The sequence below is a fragment of the Passer domesticus genome, chromosome 4 (genome assembly GCF_036417665.1).
Source record: "Passer domesticus isolate bPasDom1 chromosome 4, bPasDom1.hap1, whole genome shotgun sequence".
Lineage (NCBI taxonomy): Eukaryota > Metazoa > Chordata > Aves > Passeriformes > Passeridae > Passer > Passer domesticus.
Genome location: NC_087477.1, coordinates 14140877 through 14160216, shown reverse-complemented (window position 1 = coordinate 14160216; position 19340 = coordinate 14140877). Strand labels below are relative to the sequence as shown.

The following is a 19340-nucleotide window of genomic DNA, read 5'->3' as shown; positions in this document are numbered from 1 at the left end:
TGGGCATTGCCAGGGAGATGGTTATTTGAATCCAAAATAGAGTGTTGCATTTAAATGAGTAAACCAGCTTCATCCTGAGTTTTGCCGTATCTCTTCCTGCCTGTGTTCCTCTGCATCTCTCTGCAGAGCTGCTGTGAGCAGGCTTCCTTCTGCCTTTCCTTATCCTTAGCAGCCTTCTTCCCTGGGTCTGTCACTTGTTTGGGATGTGATCTGGAGCCAGCTTCCAGTGCCTTGCCCTGCCACAGCCTGTCCCCTGCCTCCCTGTGGCTCTGCCAGGACAGCATGTGTCGTTGCACAGGGAACTAGAGAAAGTGATACCTGAAGAAGGGAAGCTGGGAAGAGAGGGAAGAAAAGTGAAATCCTCAGGCTACGCTCTCCAGTCCTCAGTGTATTTGCTTGAATCTGGAAGGGGAGACCAGCCAGGGCAGAAGTTTGTGACATCCCCTTGTGACTGGCACAAAGAGCTCCCTTCCCATGGATAGAAAGATCTCTGAATAGGCTTCTTTTTTGATCACTTTTCTGGTGGCCATGAGTCCTCTCTGGACACCTCAGAGAAAGTGCCAAGGTGTACCTGCACCTGCTAAGCCACAAGAAGAGGTGGCAGTGCAGATTTCCTGGGAATTCTCAGACTGTTTCTATGGTTGCACCCCACTTTCCTCCAGGCACAGGCACATACATCTCCTCTTCTCGTCAGCTTAGTTTTCTCGCAGCAAACAAACTATCCTCGGGACAGCTGAATTTCCAGGAAGCCTGCCAGGGCATAGCCTTCATCTCCATAAAAAGAAATGAAATGGGGAAAAAAGAAAGAGATTAGATTCCCCCAGAACGCCCCTTGTGCTCCTCTCCTCCACTGTGAATGTCAGTGCTCATTCAGCTTTCCAAGGGCTTTGGATGGGTTTGCTGGGTGGGGTCGATCCTCCCTGGCTCCAGAGATGCACCATCTTTCTGTCTGTATTTCCCTCCCACCCTTCTGTGGTAAATAAGAGCCATGTGTTGCAATGTCAAGCAGTTCCTCTTTGTGAACTGGGATGACTCCAGACAGGGGATGGAGCAAGGCCCAAATATGGGTTTTCATCTCAAAACTAAACATCTTGCTTCTGAGCTCACTTATAAGTTGTTGTGCCTCTCCTCTGCCGGTTTTCACTCTTCTCTCGCTGTCCCCCAGCTCCTCCACCAGCGATCTCTCAGCGTACGAGCATGGCTATCTGAGGAGGAGCCCCGATCAGTACAGCTCCCGGGGCAGCATGGAGAGCTTGGACCACTCCTCCCCCGCCTACCACCCTTGCCACCTGTCCCCGGCCAAATCCACCAACAGCATCGACCAGCTCTCCCACCTGCACAGCAAGAGAGACTCTGCCTACAGCTCCTTCTCCACCAACTCCAGCATCCCCGAGTACCCCGCGGCCCCGCTGGGCAAGGAGCACTCCTCGTGCTCCCCGGACAGCGCGCAGTCCCGCGGGGGGCTGCCGGAGGCCATGAGGCAGGCGGACATCCGCTACGTGCGGACGGTCTACGACGCCCAGCAGCGCATCTCCCAGGAGTACGAGGTGAAGCCCTCGGCCCTGCTCCCCGGCCACGGCAGGCTGCACGCCTTCAGCCGGCACAGCGCCGCCTCCTCCTGGGCGCAGGGCCCCTCGGACGGCAAGAGCCCGCCGCCCAAGGGGCCGCCCCTGCCTCCCGCTCGCAGCGACAGCTACGCGGCCATCAGGCACCACGAGAGGCCCGGCTCTGGCGCCGGCCTGGAGCCCAGCAAGCCCGGCCGAAGCCAGGCGAAAGGGGCCTGGGCGCCGCTCATCAGCTCCCTGTCCCAGGGGCCGCTGCTGAAAGCGCCCTTCGGAGAAGGACACCTGCACACCGTGGTGGAGAAGAGCCCGGAGAGCAGCCCCACCATGAGGGCCAAGCAGAGCTATTCGCAGGCAGCCCAGCCAGGGCAGCCCCTGCTGCCCACCGGTGTCTACGCCGTTCCCTCCCCGGAGCCGCACTACGCCCAGGTGCCCCGGCCTTCCGCCGGCAGCACCGGGACGCTTTACCCAGCTCTGGCCAAAGAAAGTGGCTACTCCCCAGCCCTCCCGGCCTCCTACGACAAGGCCGTGGCCGGCGGCACGGTGGGCTTGGATGAGAATGGAAACCAAAGCACTACGAACAGGTCAACCATCTTCTACCAGCCCCCTGCCACTGAGAGAAAGCACGAAGCCAAACTCATCCAGCAGAAACCTCCCAGCACAGCAGGCCCGGAGCTCGGCCTGGCTGTGTCGCGAAAGGAGGAGCTGCTACCCCTTTACAAGGCAGCACACAGCCACCGAGAGACCACAGGTACTACACAGGCCTCCAAGCCCATTTTCCAGAGTCCACAACCCCAGGTGAGGGATGCTAGTGAGAGGAAAACCCATTACCAACTCAAAGAGGACTGGATATCTGGATCCCCGGAGGACAAAAATGGCAACGCACAGGTAAACGAGAGAGATGCTGGTGCTGCCTACCCATCAGGTCACAGCAAGGCCAAGCAGTATGGCTTCTCTTCCTTGCAGAACATCCCAGAGAGCTTCAGAAGGCAAAGCAGCTCTGACCTAAGGGAGACACAACCAGACGAGGGTTATTCCAGCACCAGACTGTCCTTCCTGAACAGCAGCAGCAGAGAGGAGAAGGATCCCAGGGAGCAGGGGCACAGACAGTGGAGCGATGTGGACCCCCAGGCCTTCACAAGGCAGGAGGAGGAGGGCACGAGCATGGCTCTGTTCCACGCTGCTGAGCCAAAGTGCAAAGAGCCCCCTTCTCCTCAGCTCCCAAAGACCTCGGATTTCGGGAGGAGCCAGCTCAGCTCTAGCAGCACCCAAAGCTTTCCCTACAGCAAACCAGAGGCTGGCAAGCCCCGCTGCTCGGTGCTGGAGAAGGTCAACAAGTTTGAGCAGCGGGAGCAGAGCGCTCCACGGCCCCAGAGCGCTGGCGTTCCCAGCTTCGGCCAGCACTATGGGCCGAGCAGGACGAGCCAGCCCGCCGGCACAAGGTGCTCTGTGCACAGCCCAGAGGACATGAGGAACAAGCTGCCCAGTGAGCCAGGCAGGGGCTCCAGCCCGTCCATCAGGAACGGGAAGCTGGAAGAGGCTGACTGGCGCCCCGTCGAGCTGCAGATGGTGGCTTCGGTGAAGCAGGCAAGACCCAGTGAGTACTACAGCCTGTGCCCTGAAAATGAGGTGCAAATAAGGGCAGCTCAACTTCCAAGGAGTAGGAGCACATTCCAGCTGGGAGGCGAGCCTGAGAAGGAGATCCTCTGGAAGGATAACATCCAGGATGTGCATGGGTCACAGCTGGACACATCGTTTAACAGGGCCTATAGGAACAGCATCAAAGATGCCCAGTCCAGGGTGCTGAGAGCCACCTCCTTCCGACGGATCAGCCCCCCGTTCGGGAACACACCCAAGAGGGTGCCCCAGAGGCCAGCCTCGGCCCACGTGGGCATGAGGAGCACGGCAGCATCCCCGCACACCCCCAAGGAGAGGCACAGCATCACGCCCACGGAAGGAGGCTTCTCCAGCCTGGACTACGCCAGGACGCAGCAGGTGCTGCGCATCGGGGGCCGGAAGCGGCTGACGGCAGAGCAGAAGAAGCGCTCCTACTCGGAGCCCGAGAAGATGAACGAGGTGGGCATCTCGGACGGGGAGCCGTCGCCTTTCTCCTTCCAGAAGAAAAGCACCCATTTCATCTTCCCAGAGAACACGGTGGCCGACCGGCGCAAGATCTTCGAGAGGGACGGCAAAGCTTCCTCCACAGCCAGCCTGTCCAAGCCAGAGCTCAAGCAGCTCCAGCAGAACGCCCTGGCTGACTACATCGAGCGCAAAATGGGGCGACGGCCGTCCTCGCAGGACATCGGGCTGCTCCGGGAGCGCTCCCACAGCTCCCACCTGCAGCTGGGCGGCCCCGACAGCCAGAGCCTTTCCTCTGCCTCCAGCATGAATTCCCTCCAGGACCAGAACCTTTACCGCCGCAGGGAGTCCATAGAGCGGATATCCAGGACGGGACGGATGTCTTCCACCCTTCCCCCTGGGCTGGTGGGCTGCTTGGACACGAGCGGAGATGAGAAGGTGCCAGGGTGCCAGGACAGCCTGGTCACCAGCCGGCCCAAACCAGAGAGGTGCAGGGATCACAGACCCAGATCGGATCTCGCCAAAGGCACGCAGACAGACCTGCTGGGCATGCAGCGCCAGCCTCGCTACAGGAAGCAGGAGCAGGTCTTTGAAACTCCCTCCACCTCCAGGAAATCCGGGAAATCGGTGTCTGTGGAAGACTTGCTCGATAGGTACGACAATCAGCCGGTCCCTGTGCATGTACGTTCCAGGTCGTCTCCCACGGTGGATAAGAAACACCAGGTATGTGGGAACGGGGTCGTGTGCACTCCCAAGCTGGGATCTCAGAACCAGGGAATGGGTGGGAATGTCAGAGAACAGGCTGATGTCCAGTCATGGCCAGGACTCCATTGATTAGAGAAAGATTCAGCACATGCTGAGACAGTTTAGTGCACCTTAATTAGAAGATCACTGGTGGGGTTCAGCTCTCTCCCTGCTGGGCTGTATCAGGAGTGTCAGGAATGCTGGGATTCCCGTGCATATGCTGGTATGTTCTTGCTGCTCTGGACATCCCATCTGAGGTGTCCTGCCCTTACCTGCCAGCAGCACAGGAGAAGCACTGAGCACTTTTCTGGTGGAGTGTCCCGCTGAGATGGTGATTTGCCTCAGCCCATTTTCCTGGTGCAAAGTAGAGAAGATTAGAGGCTGCTTGGAACTGCCTTGGCTCCCACTGTGCCTGACAGTGCTGGGAAATGCTGGGCAGAGGCACTGCCAAATAACCATTATGTTTAGCCTCCAGCCCTGGAGGGAAACATCACAGAGAAAACCGAACAGAGACCCTGGCCCTTCCATGTCCCTGCTTGGTAGTTGGGAACATCACACTGATGTCACGAATGGGGAATTCGACTGACTCTGATGATGGTAAACAGTAGAACCAGGCTAAATTCTTAAAGAACAACTGCCCAGGCCAGCTCTTCAGCTGGCTGAAATCTGTTCAGACCTATTTAGGAAACTGCAACTGGTCGAGCCACATGGATTTACAGCAGCGCTGGGTCTGCTGCCCCATCCCTGTTTCCATGCCAGGCTCCGTTCATCGTGGAGAGAGGCAGCAAACAACCAAAATGTGTGCACAGGCTCCTAGCACCAAATAGGCTGAGTGTTTGGAGAGGCTCACATACTTAGAGGGCAGCTGAGATCCAGGACATCTCCTTCTAGTCCTGCACTCACTCCTGGCCCAGAGCAGATTATCCAGGAGCAACCGAGTGGTTCTGAGTCAAGTGACAAGAGAGGAGCTCTGGGCAGCATCTCACAAATGGACCAAACTGGAGTAGGGGGAAGAAACTGCCCTCCCAAACTCATTGTGAGCTTCTTTCTACACATCCTCCCTCAGCAGCCCTCAGCTACCACGCCACATCTTTAAATAGAGGGAATTAAAAATGCAGCTTGTGAATATCAAGTGACTGGAATGCACTTCCAGAACCACCCGTCTCATCCCACCATCAGTATTTTTCCACCCCAGCCAGGCACCAGGCCCATCTGTGCCATTCTGTCACACTTGACAATCAGAGCAGCAGCAAAACCAGACATCCAGAGACAGAAAAATCACGCAAATGTACTTTACAGTGACAGGTTGGATGAGAAGCAGCCCTAATTCATTTTGCCTTGCCCAACTGTTATCAGGCAGGAGGTACAGGGCAGTTCTTGAGATCTTCATTTTCCCCTCCTGGTTCATTTTTGATTGTTCATATACTCAGTAGCCAAACCAGAGGTTCTGCCTGTTGTAAATCAAGTTGAGGAAGAGGATGAAGTCCACTGCAGACCTGCTCACAGGGTCTGAATTCAGGCACTGAAGAGGGGAGAGCCCTTAGGGCTGTTTCCCAGAGGGATTTAGCTGTAACCACCTGTGGAACAGGGATTAGTCCCATAGAGAGCAAGGCACTTGTGAAAATCCTGGTATTAAATCCTAACTTGACTTCCACTGTATATATTCCAGTGGATACACCAATCCACAGGGTCTGTTTGAAAGGGAAGTATATGTTGAAGTGCCTTCTTCTTTAGGTCTGTTTCTGATTCATCTCCGATGCAAACCCACAGCTATAAACACGGGGGACAAAGCCAAACCAACAGAGTGAGGTTTTTTATTATTTATTAGATTTCTTTTGCCCTTTTCAAATGTTTTTGTGGGAAATGTCTATTTCCAGTTTAGCAGCAGACTTCTCTGCCTCACTCACTGTTCATTTTTCAAGGCCTTGTGTACAGTGCTTAATGTTCCTTTCAGGCTGCATACAAATCACGTTGCACTGTCACTGCAGGAATTTGTTTGGAGACAGGCAGGAGTGGATAGCCATGGGGAATGACTTGCTCTAAGGCTTTGGAAGGCATTCTCATCCATGTTCTGGTATTTTGTTTTGCTTTCTGCTCGCTGCTGACGCTGTCTTGGTACCCCAGGAGCTGCTGAGAAGGCAGAGCAGTGAGTTCGGCCCCATGGTGAGGGATCCCCTCAACGTGGTCAGCGCAGGAGCCAGGTGGGTGTGTGTTCCTGTCCCCTGTGTCCCTGCAGGGCCAGCTCTGGCCATCCCCCTGCCAGCAGCAGTTGTCATGGGCTGTCTAGAGCTAAGACCTGCACAAACACCGTTCCAGGTGTGCTTGGTGTGCATGTAACTTCAGAATGTGCTTGGTCTGCTGTTGAAACTCACGTTGGATGATAGCATTAACTGGAGGATCCTAAAGGAAAAAGTACCTCTGTGTCCCACCCTGGCTGGTTTTATCCACCCAGGACGCTGCCTCCCCAAAAGCAAGGGACTAAACCCAGGATATTTCCTTAATCATGCTCAGCTGGGAGCTGGCCTTTGGGCTGCTTCCCTTCATCCAGGCAGGATGTTTTGCTCTGCAACAGGGGAGAGAGAAATGTTTTTAAAAATAGAAAAGCATAAGCACAAAACTCAATGCCTTAGGACTTATGTAAGTCTCCACTTAGCCCCTGATTGTTTTGAAGTTAATGAGAACTGAAGTTGGTCGTGCTGTATTTACATTTAAATAATAAATAGATGTTTGCCCTAAGCCCTGAGTGCCCAAACAGCTAACTCCCATTACAGTAAAAGCCATCAAGAGGGACTAAAAGCATTGTTCACAAAGGAGCTCTGTTCCTCACAAACTTGAAGTAAATGCCAGCCCTCTCTGTGGTCACAGTGGGAGTTAACACTGCTGTGTCCGAAGGTTTCTTCATGCAGCTCTGGGTCAGGGAGTGACAGCTGGAAGCAGAGGAAGGCTCCTACTCTGGCTGATCTTACTTCTGGCCATTTTTGCCCATAAGAACACATAAATGCTGTTTAAAAGGGACTCAATCTGCCTTCAGGCACATCCTTGTAGGATTATTTAAAACACACTTGTTTACTTTGATTTGGAATAACTTTTTCTATGTTTTTTTCCAAAGAGAACAATGCAGCTGTTTCAGTTCCTCCTGCTTCCCCTTCTCTCCTAGAGATGGCATTTCATCCTGCTGCTCAATCACTGCTTGTGCCTTCCTTTTGTTTTTTTGTTTTTTTTTTTCTCTTTCCCCAACCTATTTTCCAAGTAATGGGATTGAATACCCTGACTGAAAACAAGTTTACTGGGGCACGAAATGTAGGTTTCTCATTTTCATGCTTCACTGCACAAAGATTATTTGTTGCTAACAGTTTCATGATGTTTGTGCAGCATAGGCATCCCGCGTGCTCCGCAAGCACCTTTCTCCTGGGAGATGGGAGGTTGCTTTCCCTTCTTGCTCAGATTTGGACTTCCCAAAAGATAAAACAAAAGGATTGGAGAAGCGTTTTCCATGCATGGGCCCTACAGGGAGGCAAGGCAGGCAGCAGGAATTATGTTTCTAGGTTTCCTTAGGACACAGCTGCCTCATGTGCTGGAGAAGAGATGGGACCATACCTACTACCTCTCCTGCTGGAGGAGGAAAACAGTCTGGTGGTTAAGTGAGGAAAACCTTGGTCAGAAATCACTTGGCCGAGCCACACGTGCTGTTCCTCTGCTCCCCAGGTGTCACACGACACTGGGAACAGCTCCACCAGTTTTAGAATCCACAGTTGCTTCCACAGTGGGAGAGATCTCTGAATTAGAGAATCACCATCTGGCATTCCCCACAAACACTGAGCATCTGAGCAGAATACACACTGCTACTGTCCAGGAACCACAGACAATACCAAGAGCAGCCTGTCTGGGAAGTTTCCCCACCCCCAGGCACAGGCTGCCAAATTCTATTCTCAGTCACACCAGAATAAAGCCAGAACGACCCATGTCTTTGACAGAGTTATTCTTAATTTGTACCAGTACAACTGAGAACAAATTTGGGGCCCAAGTCTCCAGCATCACAGATTGGCAGCGTGGGGGTTATTGGACAATGCATCTCAAGAACAGAAAATGCACTGGCAGTAGAGCTTTGTTGTGTTTTACTGGTTTATGATATGGCCTCGTCGTTCCAGGCCACCTTCTCTTGCATCTGCCAGTGCCATTATTACTGCTCAGTTTGTTTTCCAGCTAAACAGCCAGACAGGCAAATAGGTTTGGCTCTAGTTTCCAAGCAGAATCCTCTTTCCAAAGGCCAGACACTGTTTCTCAAGCTTACACATGAACACCCTAAAAGACCTGGAAGGAATAATTCGATCTGCTGGCTTTGCAGCCTTAACATCTGCTTGCAGTTGGAATGTGTTGGCTTTGGTGTTTGTCACACCTGCCTGTCTGAGGGAGCTCTTTCTTCTAACAGGATTCCAAGGCTGCAAGAGCTTTTTTCAATTTTCTTCATAGTCAAAATAGTGCATTTTTTGGCCTTGTTTCATTCTTGGAGACAGTTGAATCATTTTAATGGCAGCTTTCCAAAAGGAGCAGATAACATTATGGGAATATTTGGCTCACAGAGCTGAAATTCTTAAAATTACAAGCAATTGAGAATGGAGTTTGATGGTAGATAATGTCAAATAGTCTATCTTACAACAATTGCTACTCACTCCATCTGTAACAAGCAAAATGGAAAGCAGAGCAGGAAAGGAAGCCAGCCATTAGGTTCTCCTCATAATTTTTCCATTGAGTTACTGCTGTGGTGCGTGCTAGTAGAACACACTGAAAATGATGGGAGATGGTGAGAGGGAGTGGGTCTGGCTCAGGATTTCACTTCCAGTTTCAAAGCTCATCTGTACCTCACCTAGACCAACAGGCAGTGATGATGGCCTCTGATAGTGTTGACAACTTGCCCATTAAGGAGGTACACAGTAAATTTTCCTGCTCATTGATGAGTTACTAATCTTACCATGGTCTGTCTCTTGGTATTCAGGTCTTTCAGCAAGAAAGAAAGAAGCCACTCAGAGAAAATGGCATTCACGAGTTACTATCCCCATCCCCTCCGCAGCACAGAGGTTGTCGCCGGGCCTTCCACGCTGGTTGAGAATCACAAGCTCTTGGAACTTTCCAGGCCAGATAGCAGGACTTCTGCATTTTTCCCAGCCCCAACAGAGGCAAGGAGTCACTATCCTGAGCAAAAGCAAGGCTTTAAACCCTTGTTCCTTAACCTTACTCCTTCTGGGCCTGGCCACTCTTCCCCTAATACACCCGCCCGGGCTCCCGCAGACTTGCAGAGCACAGGTGACAGCCAGGCTCCGAGACAGCACCATGCCAAACGAGAGGAGGGCAGCGGGAGCACTCAGGCACAGCCTCTGGATGCTGTCCAGGACAGATCCCCCGAGGCTCCCACGGAAGAGGTGATGTGGAGGAGGAAAGCGGGGCTGCCACACGGCTGCCTCCCGCCCAAAGCGGCGTGGGCTCATTCGGCCAAAGACGGCGGCTACACCAGGGCCATGGCATCTCCTCCGGCCACCGGGCCGAAGCCCTCCCAGAGGTGGCAGTCCCTGCCCACGCAGAGCAGCACTTCCTCCGACCCAGAGACTCCTTCTCCCCAGGCCGTGACCCAGCTGCGGATCTCGGAGTCGGGGCTGCAGCTCACGCCCCCGCCGTCGCTGCAGGACGAGGAGGACGACGAGGTGTTTGTCGCGCCCTTCTCCCCGCCACCGCCATCCCGTCCTCTTCCCGAGCTCGGCTCTTGCACTTCTGCCAACGGCACGGAGGAATTCCCACCTCCTCCCCCTCCCACTGAGGGGAACGGGGCAGCTGGAGACAAATCCCCCCGGCCCCCAGAGGAGGCCGGTGTGAGGTAAGGGTGGGCTGGAGTGCTGCAGCTCGGGCGGTGCAGGGCCATATACAGTAAGATATGCAGGGCTGGGACAGATGGGCTTGTCCCTCGGGCTGTGGGACCCCCAGCTGCCAGCCGGGCTGGGAGCTTCCACGTGTTCAGGGGCTGGGGACTGACAGACTCACTGCTGGTCCACCAGCAGGTGCACTGACAGGTGCTCCCCAAAACCGCCAGGACAGGGGACTGCGGGGGAACACTGCTGGGCTGGTTCTCCCTGCACATTTCAGTGTGGTTGCTTCTGACTCTCCAGCACAGAGCTGGAATGACTGCTGGCTCCTTCCAGTTACTGGGTTTTGAGAGACAGCTGTGAAAATCTATGATGGGTTTCTCCAAACAGTTAGTATTTCCCAGAAGATATTTTGGACCTGGCACAAAATAGTGCTGTTATGAAGCGGTGACCGTCTGCCAAGAAATGACAATGCAAATATGTCACAGTCAGGCTGTATAGGGAAATTCTCCTGAAGGATAGGACTTTGGGCGAGGTGCCCAGGAGGTTTAACTCAGCACAGTTTCCCTCACTCCCAGGGAGCTCCTCTGATATCCATCTGGGAAAATTCTGGCCAGGGCTGTAGTAGTGATTGCCCTTCCAACACAGCAAGGACAGATGGGGTAGAGGCTGCTCAGAATGGCACTCCTGGGTGTGGAGGCACAATGTGCCCAGCCTGCCAGTGGAAAACAAAGTGACTTGGCATTCACTAGTTCCTTCTGTGTTGGAAGGACAATCCAGCAGTGCCCAGGTTGAAGGGACAAAACAATTCTGGTGCCAGTGTCTTTACACTGTGGACCCTCCATGTTGGAATGAGAAGCGAGACACAAAAACAGGTGAGAGAGAAGGAAAACTCGCTTCTTGTAGGCCTTTAGCATGTGTTCACAATGGTCCTGTGTGGTAGGTTTCTCTTCATCTCACACATTGTTTCTGTCCATAGCAGCTTCAAAAGCTTTCCCAAAGTCGAGAGGGAGATAACAGGGTTGGGCACCAGCACCGGTGAAAATGACTGGCCAACCCCATCAAAGAGGATTGGCTCTCCGTCTGCTGTGGATCAGCAGCACCAGTTCCCTGCTTCTCCTGAAGGGCCTCAGAGCACTGACAGACAGCCCATAACTCAGCCTGAAGGTAACCCCGGAGAGCCAGCACTGGAAAATGCCAGCCTGGACGACTCTGAGATAACCAGCACAGCACCCCCAGTGAAGGCAAAGAACAAGACCCCAGAGGATATTAAGTCAGAGGCTCTAGCAAAAGAAATTGTCCATAAAGACAAGTCTCTGGCTGATATCCTGGATCCAGATTCCAAAATGAAGACGACCATGGACTTGATGGAAGGGATTTTCCCCGGTGGAAGCAGTGTGCTGAAGGAGAACAACATGAAGAGGAAGATGTCGCAGACACAAGCCAGCAGGACGACGGTGGCGGGTGACACGTAAGCACTGCTGGGCAGAACTGCCTGCTCCCTTGCATCTAAGCACAGCCTGTGCCAAATTTTTCTTCATGTCTGTAGGTGAGAGTGAATTTTGCAGTTCAGAGGTGTGAGGCTTGGCAGGGCATTTCCAAGCAGCCTTTCCCATGAACTGGGCTCTATGCTTGGGCTCTGAGCTCACTCTCTGGCTGTGTAGGAAACGATGCTGAGCTTGGGAACAGAGCAGGAAATGAAACATCCCTGGAGATATAACTGGATTTTGCTATCTGAACTTTGCTACCTTAGTAATCTGAAGCAGTTCAGTCCAAAGCAAAGGAACAGACATAGTGAAGTAAAATCAGGATGAAAATAATGGTAGGCACAGAGATAACAGGAGGCCAGATTCTGGAAGGAGGGTTGAGGGGACCTACTTATTACAAGATCAGCCCAAGTCCCCCAGTGTGGCTTTTTAAGACAGAGATTTCCAGGTGACAGCTGGAGAACTGTCCAGAAGTCAGGTGTACTGCATGATGCCAGGTAAGGTCAGTCTGGCCGCCTCCAGCCGAGCTGTGCTGGCTGACCTTCAGCAAGGTAAATCCTGTGCAGAGCTGTGTGTCCCCTCACCTTTAAAGCCAGTGGCTGTGCTGTGCTGGGACAGCAGCTGACACGCACCCCCTGATGGCAGGAATCTGAGGGAGTCCTGGAAAACCATGGATCTAAACACTGGGAAAAGTCAGGCTCGGACTGAACTCTTCTTTTTTCTTCACCTGGTGTAGGAGAGAGGAAAAGGAAGCTCCTGTCATCTTGGTCACCTGTCCTGCTTACTACAGCGTTTCAGCTCCCAAAGCAGAACTGCTGAATAAAATCAAGGACTTGCCAGAAGAAGTAGGTGAGGAAGAAGAGCTGCTGGACATCAATGAGAAAAAGGTAAATTCAGCACACAGCACTGTTTACTGCTCACATTCCTGAAATGATAATTAGCCCTGAAGTGCATTTCAATTTGATGTCAGCTTTTGGCAGCACCCAGAATTGCGTGGGAGCGATTAGGCCACCCATGAAGCCTTGTTAGAGTGACCCAAATTGTATAAGAGAGTTAATCTGAATTACTCACTGCAGATTGAGTACCAATCTTGCACCATCCTGAGGCGGGCCTGATCATACCAAATGCTGAGTATACAGACTGTCAGGAGCAGTCCCTGTTCTGCAGCAAGGAAGAAAAAGGAGAGGTGAAGCAAGCTGTGCAAGGCCAGCATGAGTTGGAAACAAAACCAGAATCCAGCAAGTGACTGCGCTTAGTGCAGGAGATTTTTCCCCAAGAGTTTCCTGTTCAGTGAAGTCAGCTTACCCATTTCACCTGCTGTCTGCACTCCCTGCACCCAAAGAAACATGGGTTACCCTTTTTCCCCTCATACTTTATAGTTTCCCTGCCCACTGAAAGCCAGGTGCACCTCAGTATCTCAGTCAGCACAACCTCCGTGTGATGGCATGGAAGGGCAGAGAGCAGGCAGGAGGGAGGACACATTTTGCTCTCTTACTGAGGCTACTTTTCATTGTTGGAATGGCCCCCTGCTGCTCTTGCTGGAGGCTTCCATGCTCTGCTTCCAGGGCTTTTGCAGGGCTTTCTAATTTGCCCTGTGGTTGTCTCACATTAGTTACCTGGTAATTACAGGCATGCTGCTTAGCTCCCACATCCCAGGGGGCCAGAGGCAGGGGTTTGTGTCCTGTCTGTGCCTCTCCTACACACCTCCTACCTTCCTGCCTCTAAGTCTAAACCATCCCACACTGCCATGGACAGAGTAGCACAGCCCAGATTTCATTTGCTGTTCACCACCTCCTCTTTCTGTGGCCCTGCACAGATTCTGGGTCGCAAATACACAGGTCGCTAATCAAAAGCATTTGCCCAGGGCCTTTGCCTGCTGCTTTCATCATGTGGCCCAAGGCACTGGTTGTAGCACACGCAGCTCCAAAGGCAGCCCCTGCCACATCCATAGCATTCCTTGGACTGCCTTCCAAATCTGCCTGCTCATACCAAGGTGAGAGGTGCAGAGCAGGACAAGGGTGCTGCACCATGAGCCTGCCGTGGAGGGCAAGTGCCAGGCCTCAAAGGTTACGTTTGCATGGAAAGCCAGAAGGAGATGGGAGTGATTAGGCCCAGGCAGCACAGTCTGGCCCCTTTGCTCGTGGTCTGTGTGCAGGAGCACTTGCACAGCCTTACCTGAGAAGGGGCTCCTGAGAGCAGCCCCTGTGGGAGATCATTTGGATAAACCAAGCACGTTTCCACTGTAAGTATGAAAGGAGCTCTGTGGTATTTGGGATTGCAGGAGAGTCACTGATTAATGAACACAACCCTAAGTCACAGGCCCCTCCAGCTCCCAGGCCTTCAGAACAAAGGTACCTCACTCTCAGGAGCCCCATAGCCTCCTACTACACTTGGAGGACAAATCTCATGGAGCAGAGAGGAACAGCTGCCAGTTCCCAGCAGCTCCATCCACCTGAAAACTTGCTAAGGTTCATGCCAGACTTTCAGACCACCCCATGGAGTCCTGCCATAGAGATTTCCTCACCTAACTGTAACCCTGAACATGGATCCTTTCTGTTGCTCCTCGGGATTTACTGAGGATCTTTCTTTGGAAGGGGGCTTTAGAATCACAGCTCCAGGGAAGGGCAAGGGGTGGAGTTTGTCTCAGGGTACTTCTGAGGGAAGAATGCTCATAAAGGAGTTTTGGTTGACCCTTAGGAGGTGGGATTTAGTACCACCTTTGCTCCCTCTCCCCTGAGCTACCCTGCTAGCCAGTGGAGGTCATTCCAGGGAGTGGATGTTTGTTTTCAGGGAATATTAGTGGCTTTTCCTCAGCCTTTGCATGTGTGTGGCAGCAGAGAGCAGGCTGTACTGCAGCCACAGAGCACGGCACACCCAAGTGTTCCATCTAGTGGTGCCTGGCCATACAGAGCCAAAGCAGCTGGGAACCCACTGCCAGCCCAGCCTGGGCACCAGGGCCAGCTCAGTGACCCCAGCCTGACCACTCTTTGAAAATCCTTCCTCCTCTGGAGCAGGACTGCCTCCTGCCTGGAATGGCACTCAGTTGTGATGGAAAGAGGACTTGGAGAGAATATTTTCAGGCCACCTTGTGACTGAATTGTTCCATCCTGCGGTGTTGGTATGCAGTGGATGAACTGCAAACACAGGTGTTTGTGCCTCAGCAGTGCATGAACTGAACACTGAGAATCCCCACCCGTTGTATGGAGCTCCTGCTTGCTGTGCTCTCAGTTCCAAACAAACAGAAGCAGGAATTGCAAGCCCTAGGCCAGAGACTTGCTTCTGCATATGTCTTTCCACGAAATCCTAACAGAAATTAGGATCTCCAGCACATGTGCAGCACTGCTGTTCCTGGAGTAACCAAACCCCAGGGGCTTCCTTTTCTTTGGCAGGGAATAGGTGTTAGTGTTTCTGCAAAATGGGTGTGTTCTCTGTGTTCAGACACTGAGTAAATCCAGAGCATCTTTGATGGGAATGCTTCCTCGATGCCTCTGTGTGTGAGGCACTTGTTTGGTGCAGCTCAAGGCATTTCAGGCTGGGCATGAGGAGCACATCAGAGACATGGCTGCAGCTCTTTTCACCCAGAGGTTTTACAGAACATTCACCTGTAGGTAGCTGAGTATCAGAATACAGTACACCAAATCAGAGATGTCATTTATAAATGTTCATTGGACAAATACATCCTCATGCAACCTGATGGGCTGCTTGGCTTATCTCCGAGGTGGGGAATTTCAGTATTTTCTCCGTTTCCTCCCTTCTTTGTCAGCTGTTGCTGACCTGACCCTGCTACTCAGGACCTGCAGCCGTATCCTCTTGTTGTCATCACCCACATATGAGCAGGGTGATGCTGGTAACAACCAATGTGGCACTGCTTCCCCTCCAACAGGCTGAGCTCATCGGGAGCTTGACGCACAAACTGGAAATCCTGAGGGAAGCCAAGGAGGGCTTGCTGGCAGACATTAAGATGAATAATGCTCTCGGGGAGGAGGTGGAGCTGTTGATCAGCACGCTGTGCAAACCCAACGAGTTTGACAAGTACAAGATGTTCATTGGAGATCTGGATAAGGTGGTGAACCTCCTGCTCTCCCTCTCGGGACGACTGGCCCGCGTGGAGAACGTCCTGAGCAGCCTGGGGGACAACGCCAACAGCGAGGAGCGGGTATGTATGGGCATGGGCACAGCCCTGGCCTGCTTGGGGTGTGGGGCAGCAGCCACCACCACCACGGCATTACAGCGACCTCCAGGGGCTGCCAGGAGGGCAGCACAGGGCTCTCGGTGCTCATGGACCAGCAGTGGCTCAGGCATTGTCCCTGAGAGTCTTAATTCCCATTTGTATAAATGGCTGGGATCTTGCAGCCTTTGTCTGGACACAGAGCAGCTGTGTTGGGCACAGCCACATTTAAACATTTTTGGGGTGGTTTTGAAACCAGATTCTCCTGGTAGCTGTTGCTTTTAGGCAAGGTTTCCTGACTTTATTACAGCACTTTCTGCCTCCCTTTGGCAGGGACATTCAGAGTCCAGTTCAGTGGGGTTCACAGTCACTCTGTGATGAGGAATTCATCCTCCTCTCCCAGGCTTTTGACGGTGCCTCGGGGAGCTTAGCAGCCATGTCCAGAGGTGGTGCTGGGAGAAGGAAAGGGGCTCAGGGAGTGGGTGCTGCTGGTACTGAAGGGCTGTTTCTGGTGTGCAGAGTTCCCTGAACGAGAAGCGGAAGCTGCTGGCCGGCCAGCACGAAGACGCCCGGGAGCTAAAGGAAAACCTGGACCGTCGGGAGCGGGTGGTCTTGGACATCCTGGGCAACTACCTCTCTGAGGAGCAGCTCCAGGACTACCAGCACTTTGTCAAGATGAAGTCTGCGCTCCTCATAGAGCAGCGGGAGCTCGACGACAAAATCAAATTGGGCCAGGAGCAGCTCAAGTGCCTGATAGAAAGCCTGCCCACGGACTTCACGCCCAGGGATGCAGCAGCAGCAGCTGCCCTGGCTGCAGCACTTGCTACCTCCTCCGGGGTCGGTGGTAAAACACCTCCAGCAGCCTCTTCCTCACTCTGACCTGGCCCAGGTGGAGCTGGGATGCAGCCCTGCCTGAGTCCCTTTAGTCCCATACTTGGCAGGTGGTCCTCTTCGAAGACCGTGGACAGAGACAGGTCTAAATCAAGATTTTAATGAAGGAAAAAAAAAATAGCAATAATAAAGGTTTTATTTCTCCTTTCCTTCCACCTCTGCTTCCTGGAAACTTAAATCAATGTGGAGGGAAATCTCCTCCTGCCTGTGATGAGGAAGAATCACACATGACTTTTAATAAAAAACATGACCTCCTCTCTTCCCTCCCTTTTCTGCCTATCTGACACCTCATTAAATAATGAAGGATCTAAGAATGAAGCCTTAAAAATAAAACCAACCCATTTTACTGAACATTATTGATATTTATATTTTTTAAAGAACAAGACAATGTGTATGTTTTTGTACATACTCTAATCAGTTACTTGATTCTACTTTGTTCTGTATGTAGAAAAGACATTTAATTTTGTATTTTGTGAAGACCTTAACAAAAAGAGGGAACCCCAAAGATAGTCATGCAGTAGCTTGAAACATCTCATCATGGTTTTGTTGCTGTTGTTGTGGTTGTTTTTTAATATAATAAAGGGCTACCAGAAGCAGCTTCACCCTGTTTCAACACATGCTAAAGATACAATTAAGTGGCCTTACAAAGGAGATTTTGGCCATGCAAATAACAAATTTTACCTCTTCTGGATCCTGTGATCCTCTGAGTCTGGAGTTCAAACTTCTTTTATGGCAAGCTACATGTCAGGAGTCCAAGCTAGCATGAAGCAAGGAATTCATTGCAGGAATGTGGGGTAAAATCTGTCTTTATTTTGGTTATTCATAGCTGTGGTCTGTGTTTCTGTTGCAGCCTGAAAGATTTCCCTGAGGTGTGACAGGGATCACTACTGATATGATTTATAGGCCCTGCTTTGAGTAGAGTTTCAGGGACTCAGGGGGGAGCTGTTTCAATCCAATCAACACACTTCATTTGCCCCAAAAAAAAAATCCAACTGCTGCTAAATCTAATTTATTTGATTTAAAAACACTTTTAATCCAGATTTTTTTGCAGCCGCCCTTCCATCTTACATTTACCAAAACAACTCACAAAGACATGATAGATCTGGGAGGTGTTTGTGTACTTTCCATTTAGTGAGTTCTTTTCTGAAAAATACAAGTCCTGCACTTTATCCCCAGGTCAGGAAGAGGCTCCATCCAAACAGGATCTGCTTGTTTGCTCCAGGAACCCACATGGCTTCAGGGGGAGCACCTCCAGCAAGTTTGGGGTGGACAAGGCAAGTCCTCTGTGTGTTCCCACAGTAGAGAGAAACGTCAGCTAATGAGGCAAGTGATAGTCACTGATATTTTTATAACATTATATTTTCAAGTGAGAAATGAGTTAAAGCCACAATTTTTGTGGTAAATGCAGAAGAACTCTCTTTGCACAGTTTTGTCCAAAAACCGCCCTCCTAACTGCAAAGTTTACTGAGTTTGGTAGAAGTACACCTTGATATGTATTTAAAGGTAATTAAACATCAGGCAAGCCGGAAGATTTACTTCTCAGGCAAAAAGATTTACTTCTTTTACCTCTGGCAAAAAGGGGAGTGCATTCATTGCTCTTTATCCCACCTTGCTTTTCTCTTGTGGCTATGAAACTAGAGGATAATGGAAACCCAGAATTTTATAGACTGATTTCATGGGACAGGAATACCAAGGATAGAATTTTACACTTCCTGTCCAGTCCTTGTAAACTTACTGACACAAATCTGTATTTTGGGTCTGGCTGCATGAGGTTTTTAATACTGAACCTGTATTGCAGTGGAGAAAGCCAGTACACCAGGTAGAGTGAGCACCATCTGCTGTGCTACCCCTTCTCCAAAACACCTCAGGGAAGGGGTTTTCAGCAATATTTGCTAGAAATGAACTTTATAACAGAAACTTCTGGTCTGGATATTGCTGTGGAATATCCTACATCCCCTTCTGCCACAGGGATGACAGCCTGGCCTGTTTGCCAACTTGAGGGGGGTCTGTTTGTAGGTAACAATGGGTGGGACTCCTTCCCAAGGCAGTTTGTGGTACCTGGATGAAGCACCTTCTCCAGAGCTGTCTCCAGGTAAGTAATGGACTGCTCAAGGGCCGTGTGACAGCCACCTTCAGCTGGCTACAGGCCCAGTGGGAAAGCACAGATCTCCCTTTAGTGACTTGAGGAGAAGCCTGGTAAGGACAAAACAGTTACACTTCTGACACGTGGTGCCAGTTCCAAGTAAAATCTCCTTGTACAAAACCAGTACTGTTATGTTACATTTACACATGAGTTAGGAACAGAGGAGCAGCCTTTTTCCGGGGTCAGTATCCCTTGAATTATTATCTCCACTCAAAGCAGGCCAGCTCTCAGTGAAGCCTCACGTGCTTTTAGCAACATGCATGTGAGAGAAGTGGCAGAAAATCTACTCATCCAACTTAAAATTGGCCTTTTTTTATCAGAGCCCTCGGGCCACTGATGGTCACAAGGAATTCACATCAGATGCCTTCCTCAAGACTAAATCTAGTAAAGAGTGTTTACGTACCAGAGTCTGTT

General features: G+C 51.6%; 1 protein-coding gene across 6 annotated transcripts in view; it reads left to right on the top strand.

Moving 5' to 3' along the window:
- SHROOM3 (shroom family member 3) overlaps window positions 1–17379 on the top strand; it is a 109242-nt gene extending 91863 nt beyond the window's left edge. For 5 of the 6 annotated variants that reach the window (XM_064416215.1, XM_064416217.1, XM_064416220.1 and 2 more), the window contains 7 exons: window positions 1166–4364; window positions 6510–6586; window positions 9379–10251; window positions 11217–11708; window positions 12461–12611; window positions 15608–15880; window positions 16412–17379. In XM_064416215.1, coding sequence (XP_064272285.1) covers window positions 1166–4364; window positions 6510–6586; window positions 9379–10251; window positions 11217–11708; window positions 12461–12611; window positions 15608–15880; window positions 16412–16771 — 5425 coding nt within the window. In that variant the 3' untranslated portion in view covers window positions 16772–17379. The remainder of the gene's footprint in view (window positions 1–1165; window positions 4365–6509; window positions 6587–9378; window positions 10252–11216; window positions 11709–12460; window positions 12612–15607; window positions 15881–16411) is intronic. The other variant, XM_064416216.1, reaches the window with a different exon arrangement.
- Window positions 17380–19340: the final 1961 nt, after the last annotated feature.